The 15,641-nt window shown below is 45.0% G+C and overlaps 1 protein-coding gene and 1 non-coding gene across 5 annotated transcripts; both read right to left on the reverse strand.

Moving 5' to 3' along the window:
* Positions 1-5,017: 5,017 nt before the first annotated feature.
* Positions 5,018-14,824, reverse strand: RBMX (RNA binding motif protein X-linked). 4 transcript variants are annotated; one of them, XM_029067357.2, is made up of 12 exons: positions 14,730-14,824; positions 14,313-14,424; positions 13,523-13,648; positions 13,226-13,332; positions 11,377-11,551; positions 10,314-10,466; positions 9,650-9,764; positions 9,440-9,565; positions 9,263-9,351; positions 7,314-8,612; positions 6,320-6,396; positions 5,018-6,085 (listed from the first exon to the last, which is right to left on the reverse strand). In XM_029067357.2, the coding sequence occupies exons 2-10, from the start codon at positions 14,371-14,373 to the stop codon at positions 8,302-8,304; spliced, it is 1,263 nt and encodes a 420-aa protein (XP_028923190.1). In that variant the 5' UTR covers positions 14,374-14,424; positions 14,730-14,824; the 3' UTR covers positions 5,018-6,085; positions 6,320-6,396; positions 7,314-8,301. The 4 variants fall into 4 exon arrangements, with proteins under 4 accessions (XP_028923190.1, XP_028923188.1, XP_028923189.1 ...); XM_029067355.2 differs by having other exon boundaries at positions 14,313-14,520; positions 14,730-14,797; XM_029067356.2 differs by lacking the exon at positions 14,730-14,824 and having other exon boundaries at positions 14,313-14,567.
* On the reverse strand, positions 13,404-13,476 carry LOC114813030. The gene has a single exon (XR_003760641.1). It is a non-coding gene; the product is annotated as a small nucleolar RNA SNORD61 (small nucleolar RNA).
* Positions 14,825-15,641: the final 817 nt, after the last annotated feature.

Here is a 15,641-nt window from a genome sequence, read left to right on the forward strand (position 1 = left end):
GTGGGACATGGCCTGCGTCCAAACTGATTAGTTTGTATCTACTCCAGCATTTAGAATAGTGCCTGGTTTAGAGTAAGTGCTAAACCAACACCATTAAAAAAATACCATTACTTTCAACAAGACTCTCCCAACTCTACCCCTCTCTCCTTTTCCTCCCCAGATCAGACAGAACACAGCTCTCCCCTCCTGAAATGTCTCAACTCCTCCATCAAGCCTTGCCCAGCACCCCAAACCATCTATTCCCATCAATCAACTCTAGCCTTTACAGGTTTATTTATAACCCATCCACAGCACTTATATGTGTACTCAAGTATTTATTTGCTCAATCCAGTTGTAAATATTTTTGTCTCCCTCATTAGAATGCATGCTCTTTGTGGATGGAGAATGTGTCCCTTCTATTTTGTACTTTACCAATGTTTAGTACAGTGCACTACCCAGTACCCAGTGGTGTTCACTGCTGTTACTTAATAATGTTGTAATTTCAGACCTTCCACTCCTAGAGATTTTAGGGGTAGTGCCTCCCAAAAAGGAAGTCTGTGGAAATGGTATTCCTGCCGTCGTGATCCATTCAGACACTCAGATTCCATTTTTCAGTTAAGAAACCCTTTCAGTGAGTCTGGGAAATAACTTCCATTTGCCACAAAGTTGCAGTGGGTTCACATGATCAAGCCACTCACCTCTGCCACATCTATACTAGCTGATACCACTTACAGTGTTTTGTACATAGTAAGCGCTTAATAAATGCCATCCTCATCATTTCTGTGAGTGAGTGGATTGCCATACACGCGACTACTCTGCCAAACTTATCAGGCCTGACTCTTCAAAACCTATATGCTATTACATGCAGCTGGAACATTTTGAGGGGGCAGGTTGGTTTGGGTTCTGAAAACTAGCGTTAGGTAAACCCGGAGTGTAATGCTTCTCCATTACAGGTGGCCCGGTGCAGATAGAAAGCTTGAATGACTCATTCTATATATGACTAGTTGGAGGTGGGGGGAAGCTTTCCTCTTGTCATGGAAGGTTAGAACTGCACATAACTGCCCTGCATCGGATTGTGAGCCTCATACACGACACTTTATGTCCTGATTATTTAGTATCTGCCCCAGCATTTTGTCCAATGTAAGAATGATATTTGTTAAGCAGTGTGTGCCAGGCGCTACGGTAAGGTAGATACAAGATAATCAGGCTGGTCAGTCTCTGTCCCAGATGGGCTCACGGTCGAAGTTGGAGGGAGAATATGTATTGAAATCCCCATTTTACAGATGAGGAAACTGAGGCATAGAGAAGTTAAGTGATTTGCCCAAGATTACCCAACAGATTAGTGGCAGAATCAGGATGAAAATCCAGGTCCTTTGACTCCCAGCACTGAAATCTTTCCATGGGGCCACACTGCTTAATAAATGCTAAAAACATTATGTAGCATATAGCTTTGCTAGATAAAACACATACTCTCACTAGTGGGTAAGACTGTTCCCCAGGAGCATCTTGAGAGATGAGAATTAGTTCTGGTGACTATGAGGTAGTATGAGGTCTGAGAAACAGGGTCTGTATCTAATTCCCATCTGGGAATTCTTGTCCAGCACTTAATAGTGTTCTCTCTGCATCCAGTAATTACTTAATACTATCACCACCACTAAGTTTCTAAAAAAAACCCCAAAAAAACACACCATCAGCTGAGATTGTCATAAATAGTTCCCAAATTTAACAAGCGCAGCCACCCATGACTTGATAAACTAGTTTAGCATGTCAGTATACAGAAGGATGCCCTAGTGCCTTGGAGACCATAGTATTTGTTCAAAAGTATACACTAGGGAATACTTAACAATTGCAGTATTTCTTAAATGCTCACTATGTACCAGACACTGTACTAAGCACTAGGGTAGAAACAGGCCAAAAAGCAGGGCTTGCAATCATAATCCCCACATTATAGATGAGGTATATGAGGCACAAAGGAAGTGAAATGACTTGCCCATGGTGACACTGCAGACAAGTGGAAGACCTGCAATTCGAACCCAGGTCCTTCCAACTCCCAGGTCTGTGCTACTTTCACTAGGGCATGTCATTTCTCAAACTTGGGACAAGAAGTAACAAATAGGTACACAAATGCTATGGAGCAAAAATTTATTATCTGAAGACCTAAACAATAACCTTCTTATACACCAGCTGACAAGACAGGAAGTCACCCTGCAACCTCCACCTCAAGTGCTAACTTTACCTTTTTGAACATGTGGAGATTGGCACTCAGAAAAGGGAAGGTGTTTAGAAAGAGATAAAGTCAAAGTGGTCAATTTTGAGGCAGGAAATCTCTTAAAGATGGGTCAGGAAGATGTAGTTTAGAGTCCTGTTCAAAAGCCGTTAGGCCACTTGGGCCCAGGACTTCAGGCTTGGCACCCCAGGGGACAGTGATTATGGCAGGAGATGGACTTGGGAGTCAAGACTGCCAAATGAGAGAGTAGGAGGTAGGGAGAACTAGGACTAAAGAGCTGGTAGTGAGCCTTTGGGGCAGTGGTAAGAAATATTTACTGGGAATTGACAAGAGGGGAGACATGCAGAGCCATGTTTCAAAAAGATGAAAAGATCACATTAAGTACAGCCTAAATGGAAGGCACTGGAGGAGGGGAGAACAGGGAGACTGATGAAATAGTCCAAGTGTGCCATCTGCAAAAAGCTGCAGATGTGTAAGTATGGCCGCTTTCTCTCTGTGCCAGCTGTCCCATGGAGTGGCACTTCAGTGTCTATCTTAGAGTGTCTCTCTTAGCCCCCCAATATCTCATTCCCTGCTGTAGTGTCTCCTGTGTAACACAGGAATGAGAAACAAGCTGTTTAGGGGAGTAGGTCTAAGGGTGGAGGGGAGGGAGCGGAAGTGAGAGACGTATTTGAGAGATTGGCATACTGTAATCATATATTGAATATGGGCAGAACGAGTGAGAAGTTGATAAGGTTGGGGTTATGTAAGGAGAGTGATGTCAACAGAGAAGAGGGAAGGTTAGGAGCGAAGATTAGTTCCGTTTTGGATATATTTGAAGGGCTGACATTATCCCAATGGAGGTGTCCTGGAAACAGATAGGTGACAAACTGCTGAGATATTTAGAGAAAAATCTGTAGGGAGTGGCTGTTGAGCAGGCTTTAAGTGTTGTCAGCCAGCTCAGCTGGGAGCTTTTCCTGGACCTTGCTGGATACCTGGGATGAAGCTGAAAACCAAGCATGAAAACAAAAACTTTTGGCCCCAGTTTGTTTCTGTACAGTATTTAAGTGCTTAATATGTGCCAATCGCCATACTAAATGCTAGAGTAGAGACAAACTAATCAAGTTGGACAGTCTATGTCCCACATGAAACTCACCCAGTCTTAATGTCCTTCTTATAGAGGTAACAGGCAGATAAATTTGACGTACTCTGTCACACAGTAGACATGAGGGAGAGCCAGGAGGCAGTTTGGCTGTGGCAAAACAAGCACACCCAACCAGAGAGAAGCAGCATGCCCTAGTGAATAAAGCACGGGCCTGGGAGCCAGGACCTGGGTTCTAATCCTATCATTTGCCTGCTGCATGACTCTGGTCAAGTCACTTCTCTTTCTTTGCAAGCCCCAAGGGGGTCTGAATTCAACCTGATTACCTTAAACCTACCCTAGGGCTTGGCACAGTAAGTGCATAACAAATACCATTTACAAGCCTACCTAGTCACACCCCATCCAACCATCCTCCTCAGGATAGGTCTAAAACCAGTTCAGCTAAACAGTCTGTACAGGTCCATCATATCTTGATGCGAGTGATGAGCAGTTTCTCTTACAATTCACAAGTTGCTCAAGAAACTAGGGTGTGTTTTGGCAATGACTGACAGTCAAGTATATGGAAAGCCATAAGATTAACCAGTCCGAAATAACAGGTTCAGTAAGCACCAGCCTTCTGATAATCAAGGTAGCACTTAAAGATTGTCAACAATGAGACCACACTCGGTTCGATAGTCAATAAAGCTTCACTAGCAGTTAAACATACCAGCTACCAGAACACGCAAAATAACCAGAGGTAGTATGCGGACCATCTGAAAACAGTGCTAAAAAAACAATACAGAACCCATTGGATCTCTGGGACTTAATGTAGAAAGTGATGGAAATGACAAATGAGAAAAAAAATAGCCTCATTCCTTAGAAATTATGGGTTTTAACTCAAATTAAATGCTGATGTATACCATACCAAGAAATAGTAAGAATGAGCAGATGCTTACTCATCTAACCGTGGTATTTGTTAAGCACCTATGTGCCAAGCATTGGGCTGAGCTCAGGGGTAGATACAAGATAATCAGGTCCCACATGGGCTCACATTCTAAGTAGGAGTAAGCACAGGTATTGAATCCCCACTTTGCAGATGAGGGAACTGAGGTACAAAAGTGACTCATCCAAGATAGTATTAATGTTGGTATTTGTTAACTTACTATGTGCAGAGCACTGTTCTAAGCACTGGGGGAGATACAGGATAATCAGATTGTCCCACGTGGGGCTGTCTTCATCCCCATTATCCAGAGGGAACTGAGGCACAGAGAAGTGAAGGGACTTGCCCATCATCACAGCTGACAAGCAGCAGTCGGAATTCAAAACCATGACCTCCCCCAAGCCCAGGCTCCTTCCACTGAGCCACGCTGCTTCCTTAAGACACATGGCAGAGGGAGTGTCCAGATCTCAATTCCCAGGTGCATGCTCTTTCCACTAGGTCATGCTATGTTATGAACATAGCAGGGAAACCGGTTTAATGTAGCACAGCTTGTCATAATTTACAACTGGGAAAAAATATGCCAATTTGCCTACCCAGATTGAAAGGGCAGGAATTAGGCCATTTGACACAACTTTTTAAAAAATTTCAAACGCCAGTGATAAGCAATGACACTACCATAGACTCAGCTGATGAGTTACAGATATATATGTCATAGTACTCATGGCTTATCCTCCTTAAATTCAAAGTTTGTCATTTTAGCAAGTCTAGCAAAACAGTTTGATCTGCAACAAACTACACACACACAAACATGAAGATTTCAATGTCATTAATTTTATATAAAATGTGCACACATTCCCTGTGTGTTTGGGCTGAGTGTATGTTCCTGATTTGATGCAAAAATGCCTCATAGCATTCCCCAGTAGTGTAGCTTGAAACCCAAGCATTTTGTACTTACCAGCAACATTCAGCAACTGCATTAAGCTACCTCTGCTCAAGGAGCCCCTCCACCTTAAGGATTTCCCTCCCACATTAGCCGTTTACATTAATCCATTACCTATTCAATGCTCAGGATCAGCCTGATGCAGTTTGCCTGAGCCGCAAGTGACGGGTGAAGTTAAATTTTTAAAAAGACTTCACTCAAACCAGTGTATCGGAATTCTACAGAGAACCCCTTTCAAAAAATAACGAGGACAACCCATTCCTGCAGAATGAGATGTGAGCTACTAAGTTATGAATTGCATCCAAAGTTTTAAGCTTTGGAAAAACTGGTAAGGCTGATGAGAATTCATCCAGGGTCACGACTAATTACCAGATTTAACAGGTTTGGGGTCATTGCAATAGATAACGGAAAGCATCACTTATAGTTTCTCTCCTCACATCTACCCGGTAATACTCCAGGCTTGGAGTATACTGCAGAAACCCACAAAAACTACTTTCTCAGGCCACATGGTTGCTCTCTTTTTTTGGAAGACACTTCAGCCAAGGTCCCCAGATGACCTACGTGGACTTTTCTTTTGAGGAGAGGTTACTGCTCCTCAGAACCAGTCCGGAATTATCAATCCCCACGCAGGGACTAAGACTTTGTAGAGCCGAATGGGAAGACTTGTCTCCTCATTTAATAAAGTCTGACAATATCCTCTATCAAACCAAGTAAATGACATCCTCAGGATCTGGGAAGACATTCTCGTTCTCCTTCCACTGGAAGTATTTGGGTGACTAGGGAATTCTATTTAGAGTACAACTGTTAATTGATCCTGGTGCCTACCCTGGGAAAGTGTAAAGACAGCCAATGTATGAACTTTATCCTGGCACAAACCAACGCAACTGCTATGACAATCGATGATAATCCAGTATGTTCTGCTTCTTTCTTCTAGCACCTCTGTAAAACGAAGGAAAACCTGTCAGAGCAGTACCAATACATTTGGTTATCTGCCGTCATTCTATTACCTTATTTCAACAACTATAATGGTTAATAGCTTCTAGTTTCCAATTGTCAAATTCATTCAGATCCAAACGTATACTAGAGACTTTATATCACAAACCATGTTACCAGGGTAAGAGAACTAACAGCTCAGGAGCCACCCAAAATAATCTGCAGGTGACAAGGCTTTACCTCATGACTTAACTGCTACTGCCTCTGGTTCTATCAAGTCAGCATCTTATCTCGGCCCTCCTGGCAGTTTGTTCAACCTGGAACAATTACAAATACACGTGAGAACGGTTTTCTTTTATAAATAAATGGAAGACAGACTTGGCAACTAGTAACTACTCTTCATCCCAGAATGTTAAGTAAAGCTTGGACTCACAGATAAATTTGTTTCAAGGTTCTACTACTTCTTTTAAGTGGTGGAAGATTCACTGGCTTGGAATGAACTGGAATGGCTTAATGGTAAGTTGCATGGCTTATGGATTCTCATTTCTTTCCAATGGTGCACTGCCATGTTAAATCCATAAGTTGAACGACAAAACTTATTTGTGAAGGAATAGTGCAGTACAAGGTTTTAGTTGGAGGTCTTCAAGTTTACTAGTCAAGAGCATCTTTTGAACTTCATGGCCTGACCTGGGTCACGGTGCCATACGTTTTACAACTTGCAATAGAATTTCCCCACACAGTCGTTTCAAAACTAAAAAACAATCAACTCAGGCATCCAACTAAACGTCAAGTTTGCAATGGCTTGCTTGAAAAAGAACCCCAAAATCTTGAGATGCTATTTGGCATGTTAAGCCATTTTTTTTTTGATTTGGCTAAAAATTTTGAAAAAACATATTTGCACATGCAGCCTGTTAATGTTCTTCATCAAAACACTGAATAAAAAAAATGCAACCCTCCCAATCCAATTGCAATAATTTGACTACAAGAGCTGCATTGTTTATGCCCTTAGGCGTCATAATTGGTGGCCATACATGCTTTCAATAAAAAAAAAAATATCCAAGGAGGAATGTTGAATTTGGAGAACTTCTAATGCTATCGAGCACTGCTTTTTCCAATCGGTTTTATCTAGAAAGCACTTCCATTGCCATGACGTACAGCATGTCTCACTGTTCTATGAGGAGGGCAATTTTGTTCAATTTCGACTTAGACGGAAAAACTAGTTTGCTTTGCTTACCATCTTTTGCTGTTTCACAGGCATTTGATGCTTTAAATCTGTTGTGGAAGGCTGAAATAGTCACTTGTTTTTAGAAGTCATAAGCCTTTGAGAAGTTGGAGATAAATACTTCTTTGCTTATCTATTTTCTCCTTTGCCCTTGGAATCAAGCTGTTCCTTTAAAAGTGAGACACTACAGAGTTGCAAAAATTTGAAACAGTAAGAGCAAGCATCGTTTTGCAGCTTCGTTGTTGGAACTGGTCAAACCTCTCAATTTATAGAATTCTGTAGTTCTCTAATACATGTAAATGATTTATTTGGGGGACGGTTCTTGCAGATTCCCAATGAAATGGCAGAAAGGCAGAATATAGTCAGCACTCTCCATTTGCTGTTTCAGGTTTACTGGGTGACAGGAACAGGAATTCTGGTTTGTTTGGTTTTTTTTCCTAATCTACGCATTTGAAGAATTTAAGTGGGAATCTTGTGTAGATTTCAGCTTCAAAAAGGACAGCTTGAAATCTGATCATGCCCCCCCAAAACCTCCCTCCAAGCCTGTCAACTAACTGGCTTTTAAATGAGTTTCAATAGGCAGAACGATCGAGCTCCATTTTTAGATGGCTAGATGATGTGTGGAAGGTCTTAGGGCTGCTCGTCTCATTCGTCATGAAAGTCAGATGGGAAGTGGCATTTCAGGGAAACTTTTACTTTGTGAAAGTTACAACACTAGTACACAGCTCAAATTGCATTACATTTAACATCTGCTTTTTGAAAGAAATAACAATTCTGAAACGAAATTAAACATTGGTGTTAACTTTTTCCTCACAAGAGCATAAAAATCATGGAGGAGAACTTAACAGGCAACAATAAAAAAAGGTAAAAACAACGTTTCCTTATAGTAGTCCTCTTGTAGGAAAGATAGGACAAGTTCCACTTTTCACTTTTGCTTCTTTGAAAAGGAATTTTGGTCCAAAAGTTTTAGGTTTGAGTTTGTTTGTTTGTTTTGTTTGTTTTAGTATCTGCTTCTTCCTCCTCCTCTATCAGATCGGCTTCCCCCACGGCCACCACCTCTGGGTGCTCCGCGGCTTGAACTGCTGTAGGAATCTCGTGGAGGAGGGTACCCCCTATCCATAGAAGGGGGAAGCCCTCTGTCTTGTCTGCCAACGCGATCCCGACCACTTGAGTAGATATCACTTCGGCTGCTTGAGTAACTTTCTCGACTTCCACCATATCCGTCTCGTGTGCTGCTGTAATCGTCATAGCGACTGCTTCCACCATAAGATGGCGGGGGCCCTCGAGCAGGTGGAGCACTACGTGAGTTACCTGCAGGGTCAATGGTCAGGTAATATGGCAACACTATAAATTGTATATATATACAACATTTAAATCTGAATTCACAGAATTGCTGTATTCTAGTTTTACTCTTTGGATTCGAGGTCTTTTAAATCTGGCACTCGTGAATTTATAATGGGGACAGCATCTCATCTGACGAGACGGGACTATGGGTTTAACGTTTGTTTTGAAAAATGACGGAAGACGGTGTGTATTTTCAAGAGGCATCTTTAGGGATATTCCAGAACAGCTTGTTATTTTTAGAGTAGAAACTCAGCCATCTTTCCAGTGATAAAGTTGCAATTTTGAACTGTAGAGTTTGCTTCATATTGTTACGGTAAACATTTTTTTCATGTTGCTAATTTTAATTTCTAAATTGTATTTTCACTGTTGGGGGAAAAAAACACACAAGACTGCCAATATAACCCTCTAAGCAAGCAAAAATCCCCTTGGAAAGCAAGCAAACAGTCTGAGAACCAGCTCCTTAGAAAAACTTCAGAAAATTCTCAAACTGGGAAGAGAATCCCAAGGCTGCCAATTTTCCTTTTAAGCAAGCAAAATCCCTTTGAAAGCAAGCACACAAGCCTGACAGACTCGCTCACATAGCCTAAAAAACTTAAGATCTTCAACTGGGCTCTTACCATAACTCTCGTAGGAATCGCGGTAGGAACCTCCACTTGGATGGTCCGAATAATCTCGATCACGCCCACCACCATAGCCATCTCGATCACTGAATGGAAGAAGTCAAAGATCATTTCGGTAAGTCCTGCACTGAGAATCTCACATCTAACGGACACATAACGAAACATGTCAAGTACCTATATCCTCTAGATGGGTATTCATCACGGGAACTGGAATGGCCATAATCGCGATATGCGTAGTCTCTCGGGGGTGGGGCGTAATCTCTGGTGTCACGGGAACTCGGATAGTCCCGGCTAGAGTAACTACAAGAAGAACGCCGTGTTTTAGATGATTTAAAATTTATCTCCCGAGGAGCTTCGGTTAGTTTATTTTATTGTACTTTATACCTGTCTTTAGTGCTGTAGCCATCATCTCTAGGTGACATGTAAACATCTCTCCGGGATGGCATCGGTTCCCTCCGTGGTGGCCCTCCATAGTTATCTCTTCCACGCGAGACAGGAGCTACAATTAAAAATGTTTGCCTAAATGTAGGATGGCAAGGGATAATAACTAAGCTGGAAGCAAAACTGCAAGACCAAGAGCTTCACCAAGGCAATTTTCAGTTTCTAGAGGTCTACACAGAAGCTTGAAGTCTGGAGGTTAGAGTGACCTTAGCACAACTGAAAAATAAATAAATAGAAACAAGGTCTTTGATGGGGCTGGTCTGTAATCTACATATGGCTTAAGACCAAAATCTTGTCATAGGGAAATTTCTCACTATTGCTACCACTGATTTTCCTCATGGGTGGCCTCTCACTCAGCCCAAATAAATCCAGAACCAAGGTAAAAAGGGATGGCTGCAGAATCAAGATTGCTTGGGCTATGGCAAAGTTTGGATGAGCCACAAACGGGCCAGGGTATTCTATGCTCTCTAGCAAGAACGTTGATTGTAAGCATCCAATACCTGTTCACACTGAGCATCCCTGCCAACAACCGCCTGCCAGTTCTTTTTCATTTAATGTAATAAAAGCACACTGAATTGGCTTCAGGGGGACAACCTCAAAGAATTACCTCGTCCTCCCATTCCACTGCTGCTGCGAACTGGTCCTGATGGAGCAGATCTCTTAGGAGGCGGACCCCCACTTCGTGGTGGTGGGCCTCTTTTTACCGGTAGTGGGCCTCTGGAAGAACCCATGTTGAAATTAAGGGAGTATCCACTATCATCTACGTTTAGAAAAAAACCATGGTTAATTTGGATTCATTCAGCAGATGTTATATATTTTACAAAGGACATTCCTAAAGCTTCATTCCCCAAATCCCCATCTATTTCCAATGCCACTTTTAATTCCTCCCTTAAAACATGGCACCATAGCCACAACTCAAAACGTATTCTGGGTTTGCAGAAAGTTTAGCAGTCATACAAAAATTGAAAACATACTGGACAACTCATTCAACTACAGAGGTCTGTTCTGGATTTTTTTTTTTTTTTTTAAAAAGAGGTGGATATAGCCGTTTCCCAGTCTCAAAATGAGGCTCTTTTACCAATGAAGTTTCAACACTTCCAGTGATCTTCTTAACTAACCCAATCGAACTACATGCACCTTGCAGGTCATCTTTAAGACCTTCGCAAATCCCAGCAACCTGTAGATTTGGTCATGTTTTTGTCCAAGACTGGAAATGTCACATTTGCTTTAGGGGGAAAAAATGGATAGAGAGGTGCAACTATTTTTTCCTCTTAAAAGGCAACTACCTTGGCAACGTTTTTCTCCAACACGTTAGCCGTGATCTAATTCTTTTCAGGTGCAGAAATAAAGGAGTCTACAAATTAGCCTTGAGTTCTCAACCAAACGCTGAAACTCAACCCAACCAGTGGACAAAGGGTTTCCCTGCCCAGCTTCCCAGTCTAATGAAAAGCAAACTTTGTGGAAAGGAACCTTGTTCGCTCAGCTCTATCGGCCAGATGAAGGCTTAGGTGTTTATTTTCCAAGGACTTGACCATCAAAGGAGTGTACTTTAGACTCGATGCCCACTAGACAAGGACCACGGTTAACTTGAGTCAGTATTCAAACATTGGGTCTTTGAGGTCAAAGTTCGCACCCTTACACTCTTTAAGACAGTTTGGGAGCTACATTACCCATATGCCCTCCACGTGAAGGTGGCCCCCTTGCTCCTCCACTTCCTCCTCTTCCACCTCTAAGGCCTCTTGGAGGGCCTCTGCTTCTTGGAGGAGGTGGTGGCCCACGTCTACCACCACTTTCAAATGATGGTTTGGTGGCTTGTTCCACCTTAATTGCTTTTCCATCTAAAGACTAAAAAGAATGGTTGTTTTTTTATCAACTGTTGTGAGTTCAGTTTAAAAAAAACCTGACCACTTCCCAGTACAACTGGTGCGAAACAAGTTTATGTCTGGCTTGTTTCCCTTCATGCATCGATAATCCTTTGAAATAACTTTGCAGTGATCAATTTAACTCACAAACCGCTTTTAACTCACAATTTAAAGTGTCACTAATTCAGAGTCAAAGTGGGCGTCTAAGCTTTCTTCCTAAGGGTAAACTCTTAATAGGTCTTTTCTCATTTAACCAGCAGATGTGGTTAAATTTGCAGAATGTGCAGTTCTGAAACACGGGGGGGAAAAAATCTGTCCCCAGAAACCTCCACCAGGTGGAAATTCATACTAGATCTTCATTTAACCCTAACCGAAGAACCAATATGGAGCACAATGGTAAGCAGATGAGAAAATGCTATCGAGAATGAGTGGGATAGTTAAGAATGGCAGAAATCTGCAGCTCTGCTGGAGGTGACCTCACAGACCAGAATATGTGCATTAATATTACAGAAAAATAGCCTCTCGTTTTCATTCCAGATCATACATTCTATAAATAGCTCTGTAACTATCAGCTAACACCGCTTTTACGGTTTTGTCACTAGCAATCCTGTAGGAGTTAACAGCTTTTAAGTATTCCAAATCCAAACTCAAGCATTAAGAAACTTTGCTTCAGATTTAAGCTCTTACAGCTTTTTCTCAAAAACACAAGCAGTCCCAAAATGGAGTAAGTTAAACTTCTCCAAGCGAAGAACTATAATTAATGTTGGATGAGTCAAAAATACCATTTCAAAAGGCTACCATGTTAAAAAAAAAAAAGAATGGTAAATGAATTAACTTTGTTCATATCATGTTATTGTTGGAGAACAATGATACATTTACAATCCATTGCTCTAGCCCAGGTATGGCACCCCTTATCTTTACTGACCCAAGAACAAATACAATATATGCAGGCTGAAAAAAAGCTTAACTTTTAAAAGTTTTAAATCTAGTGAATTCCAGTAGGTTTCCTCTCACTTGCATGCCTGAATGGAAAAAAGTTCAATCACTTCTGCATTAACTGCCTTAATACTTTAATACTCCATCCTGAAAGCAAATCAGAGTGTACTATTGACAGCTCTTGGCCATACAAGGTGCTTTTTGAGAGAGCAGAGTTAAGGGTGACATATTTCAAGGTGGACCACCTTTTTCCCGCTACCCTAAAAGGTCTTAAGGTCAGGAGATAAATTAGTCCAGCATTACAATAGTCTATTGTTTCGCAGTCTCCCAAGCCCGGTAGTACAGTGCAGTGCACACAAAAGCTCAGTACCACTATTTGATTGTTCCGCATCCACCCTTTCTTCATTCTGACAAATTTAATACAGAGCACAAAATGTAAATGTACAAGATACAAGCCCATTTAAGCCTTCGAAAAGGCTATCTGCCTCTACAAGTGCTTTTTGTATTCATTGACAGTCAATGAATAAAGAGTCTGATTAGGAAGGAATCCGTACAGATTTGCCTTGTCATCGAATAAAGTTCATCCAAGTGTTTTGGGATTACAGTACCCGTACAGTTGGGACGAGAAGCCTGCACTACGTTTCCCGGAGGAGTGTAGGTACCATTGGGGGGGGGGGGAGGGGGGGAATAAAAGACAAGACAAGGAAACAAAACCACACACCTTTCCATTCATGTCTCTGGCAGCATCCTTGGCATCCGCTGGGCTCTCGAAGGTGACAAAGGCAAATCCTCTGGATTTGTTGGTTTCACGATCTTTCATCAAGAGAACTAGACAAAGAGAAGCCAAGATGTCATCTCTACCGTACCTGACGCGCGGCGGAGGTGTCCCCGAACCGAGGGATCTCAGAACTTCTTAGAGGACAAGGATGCATCATCACTTCGGACGATCAACGCCGTGAAATTCATCATGGACCACCCAACCCTGCCAGAGGCGGGCGAGGCGGGCCCCCGCGCTTACCTTCCACGATGCGGCCATATTTGCCAAAAACGGCCTCAAGAGCCTTCTCGTTAGTCTCTGTATTGAGCCCGCCAATGAACAGCTTCCCCGGGCGGTCTGCCTCGACCATTTTGACGGTGTTGTAACCTATTTCACAGAGAGACGCACGTTACGTTTTAAAAGCCGAGGGCGAGGATGGGGGGGGGGGGGGAGGGGGAGACGGGGAGGTCAGACCCTCCCCCAACTCTAGATTAAAAAAAAAAAATCATTTTTTTCCAGCCCTCCTCGGTCTCGGCTCGCCAAGGTGACGACCAAATGCGTCCGATCGAACCGGACTCTGCGGTCCTTTTCGATCCCTGGGGGGAAGGGGCGGACCCCCCTCCTTGGACCAGAACATCGCCTTGGTGGTCGCTGGGCAATGGACCGAGGGGCCGGGGGCAGTGTACCGAGCGCCCGGGAGAGGCCACAATGGGGCCTTTGAACACCCCCCCCCAAATAAAACACGCTCCCCCAAACCATTCTTCCAACGGCTTCCCGGGGGTGTCCCCGTTTAGTGTGGGGGGGGAGGAAGAACGGGGGTTTGGGGGGCGTCCGGCGGCAAGGACTGGCTCCCGCGTGGGGGACAAAATGGCGGCGGCGGCGAGGATGGCGGCCACATGAGCCGGGCCCCGCCGCCGCCTCCTCCTCCGGGGAGGGACGGGGGCTCCGGCGGCTCCCGGGACAAGACCCCGACCCCCCCCTTCCCCACCCCACCATCCCCTTTCCCTCCCTACCCACCAGGCCCCCCCGCCCCCCCCCCCCCGGCACCCACCAGAGCTCGCTCGGCCGTAGAAGGCTCTGGGCTCCCTGTCCTCCAGGAATCGCCAGCTCATCTTCCTCCGTCCGCGTTCAGCTGCACACAGTCAGTGGGCGCCTTCGGGTGCCTAAAATGGCGCCCGCCGCCTCGGTTCATTAGATGGAGGAGAAACCACAGGCCGGCCTTACATCCCCGCAGCCCCTAGGGGAATCCTCCGAAGGCCCTGCCGGACGGTTTTCCTCTCATCGGGCGGGCCGCTGCCGCCAGCCGAGCCGCAGCCCCACCTCCTCCTCCTCCGGCACGGCCGCCCTCTCCCGCCCCGCCCCCGCTGCCCGCCATGGGCCCCCCGGGCTCCCGCCGCCGCCACCGCCGGCTCCCCCCCCCCCAAGCACGCATGCGCGCCCGCGCGCGCGCGCCGCCCGCCGCTCCTACCTCCAGCCCCGGCCGCGGCCGATCGCAACTGCGCAATGAGGGCGAACAAAGGAGACGGCGGCCTTTATAGTGCCCGGGAACGAGGCTGGAGGACCCGGATGGAAGCGGCGCGCGCGAGGGGAGGGGCGGGCTTCCCCCGCCTCGGCCCCATTGGTCACGCGCTCCGGGCCCCGGCTCTGTGAGGGGCCGCGCCGCCCGCCCCTGCCCGGAGCGCTGTGCCGCCCCCGCCCCCTTTCCCTCAGCCTTTCCATCCCCCAACCGGCAGAGACCGGCCTGGGGAGGCGGAAGGTCGGGCCTTCTCATCCCCCCCTGCCGCTGGGTGACGTGGGGCCAGTCGCTTCGCTTCTCTGGGCCTCAGTTCCCTCACCTGGAAAATGGGGATGAAGACTGGGAACTTCATCACCTCGTGTGTTCCCCCCCCCCCAGCGCTTAGGGCTGTGCTTTGCACATAGTAAGTGCTAAACAGATACCATAATTATTAATAAAAGGAATGAATTCTCTGTACCTCAGTTCCCTCATCTGGAAAATGGGGATGAAGACTCGGAGCCCCACCTCATCACCTCGTGTGTCCACCCCAGCGCTTAGGGCTGTGCTTTGCACATAGTAAGCGCTAAACAGATACCATAACTATTAATAAAAGGAATGAATTCTCTGTACCTCAGTTCCCTCATCTGGAAAATGGGGATGAAGACTCGGAGCCCCACTTCATCACCTCGTGTGCCCCCCCCAGCGCTTAGGGCTGTGCTTTGCACATAGTAAGCGCTAAACAAATAGCATTACTATTAATAAAAGGAATTAATTCTCTGTGCCTCAGTTCCCTCATCTGGAAAATGGGGATGAAGACTGGGAGCCCCACCTCATCACCTTGTGTGTCCCCCACCCCCAGCACTCAAGACTGTGCTTTGCACATAG

The sequence above is a fragment of the Ornithorhynchus anatinus genome, chromosome 6 (genome assembly GCF_004115215.2).
Source record: "Ornithorhynchus anatinus isolate Pmale09 chromosome 6, mOrnAna1.pri.v4, whole genome shotgun sequence".
NCBI classification, from domain to species: domain Eukaryota; kingdom Metazoa; phylum Chordata; class Mammalia; order Monotremata; family Ornithorhynchidae; genus Ornithorhynchus; species Ornithorhynchus anatinus.

What these genes read in the sequence shown, in the direction of transcription:
- RBMX (XM_029067357.2), bottom strand. Translation starts at nt 14,373, where the DNA reads ATGAGCTGGCGATTCCTGGAGGACAGGGAGCCCAGAGCCTTCTACGGC. An exon ending in CTACGGCCGAGCGAGCTCTG is followed by an intron (nt 13,649 to 14,312) that starts GTGGGTGCCGGG and finishes TCTGTGAAATAG; the next exon opens with GTTACAACACCGTCAAAATG. An exon ending in CAGTGGAATGGGAGGACGAG is followed by an intron (nt 9,765 to 10,313) that starts GTAATTCTTTGA and finishes TTTTAATTGTAG; the next exon opens with CTCCTGTCTCGCGTGGAAGA.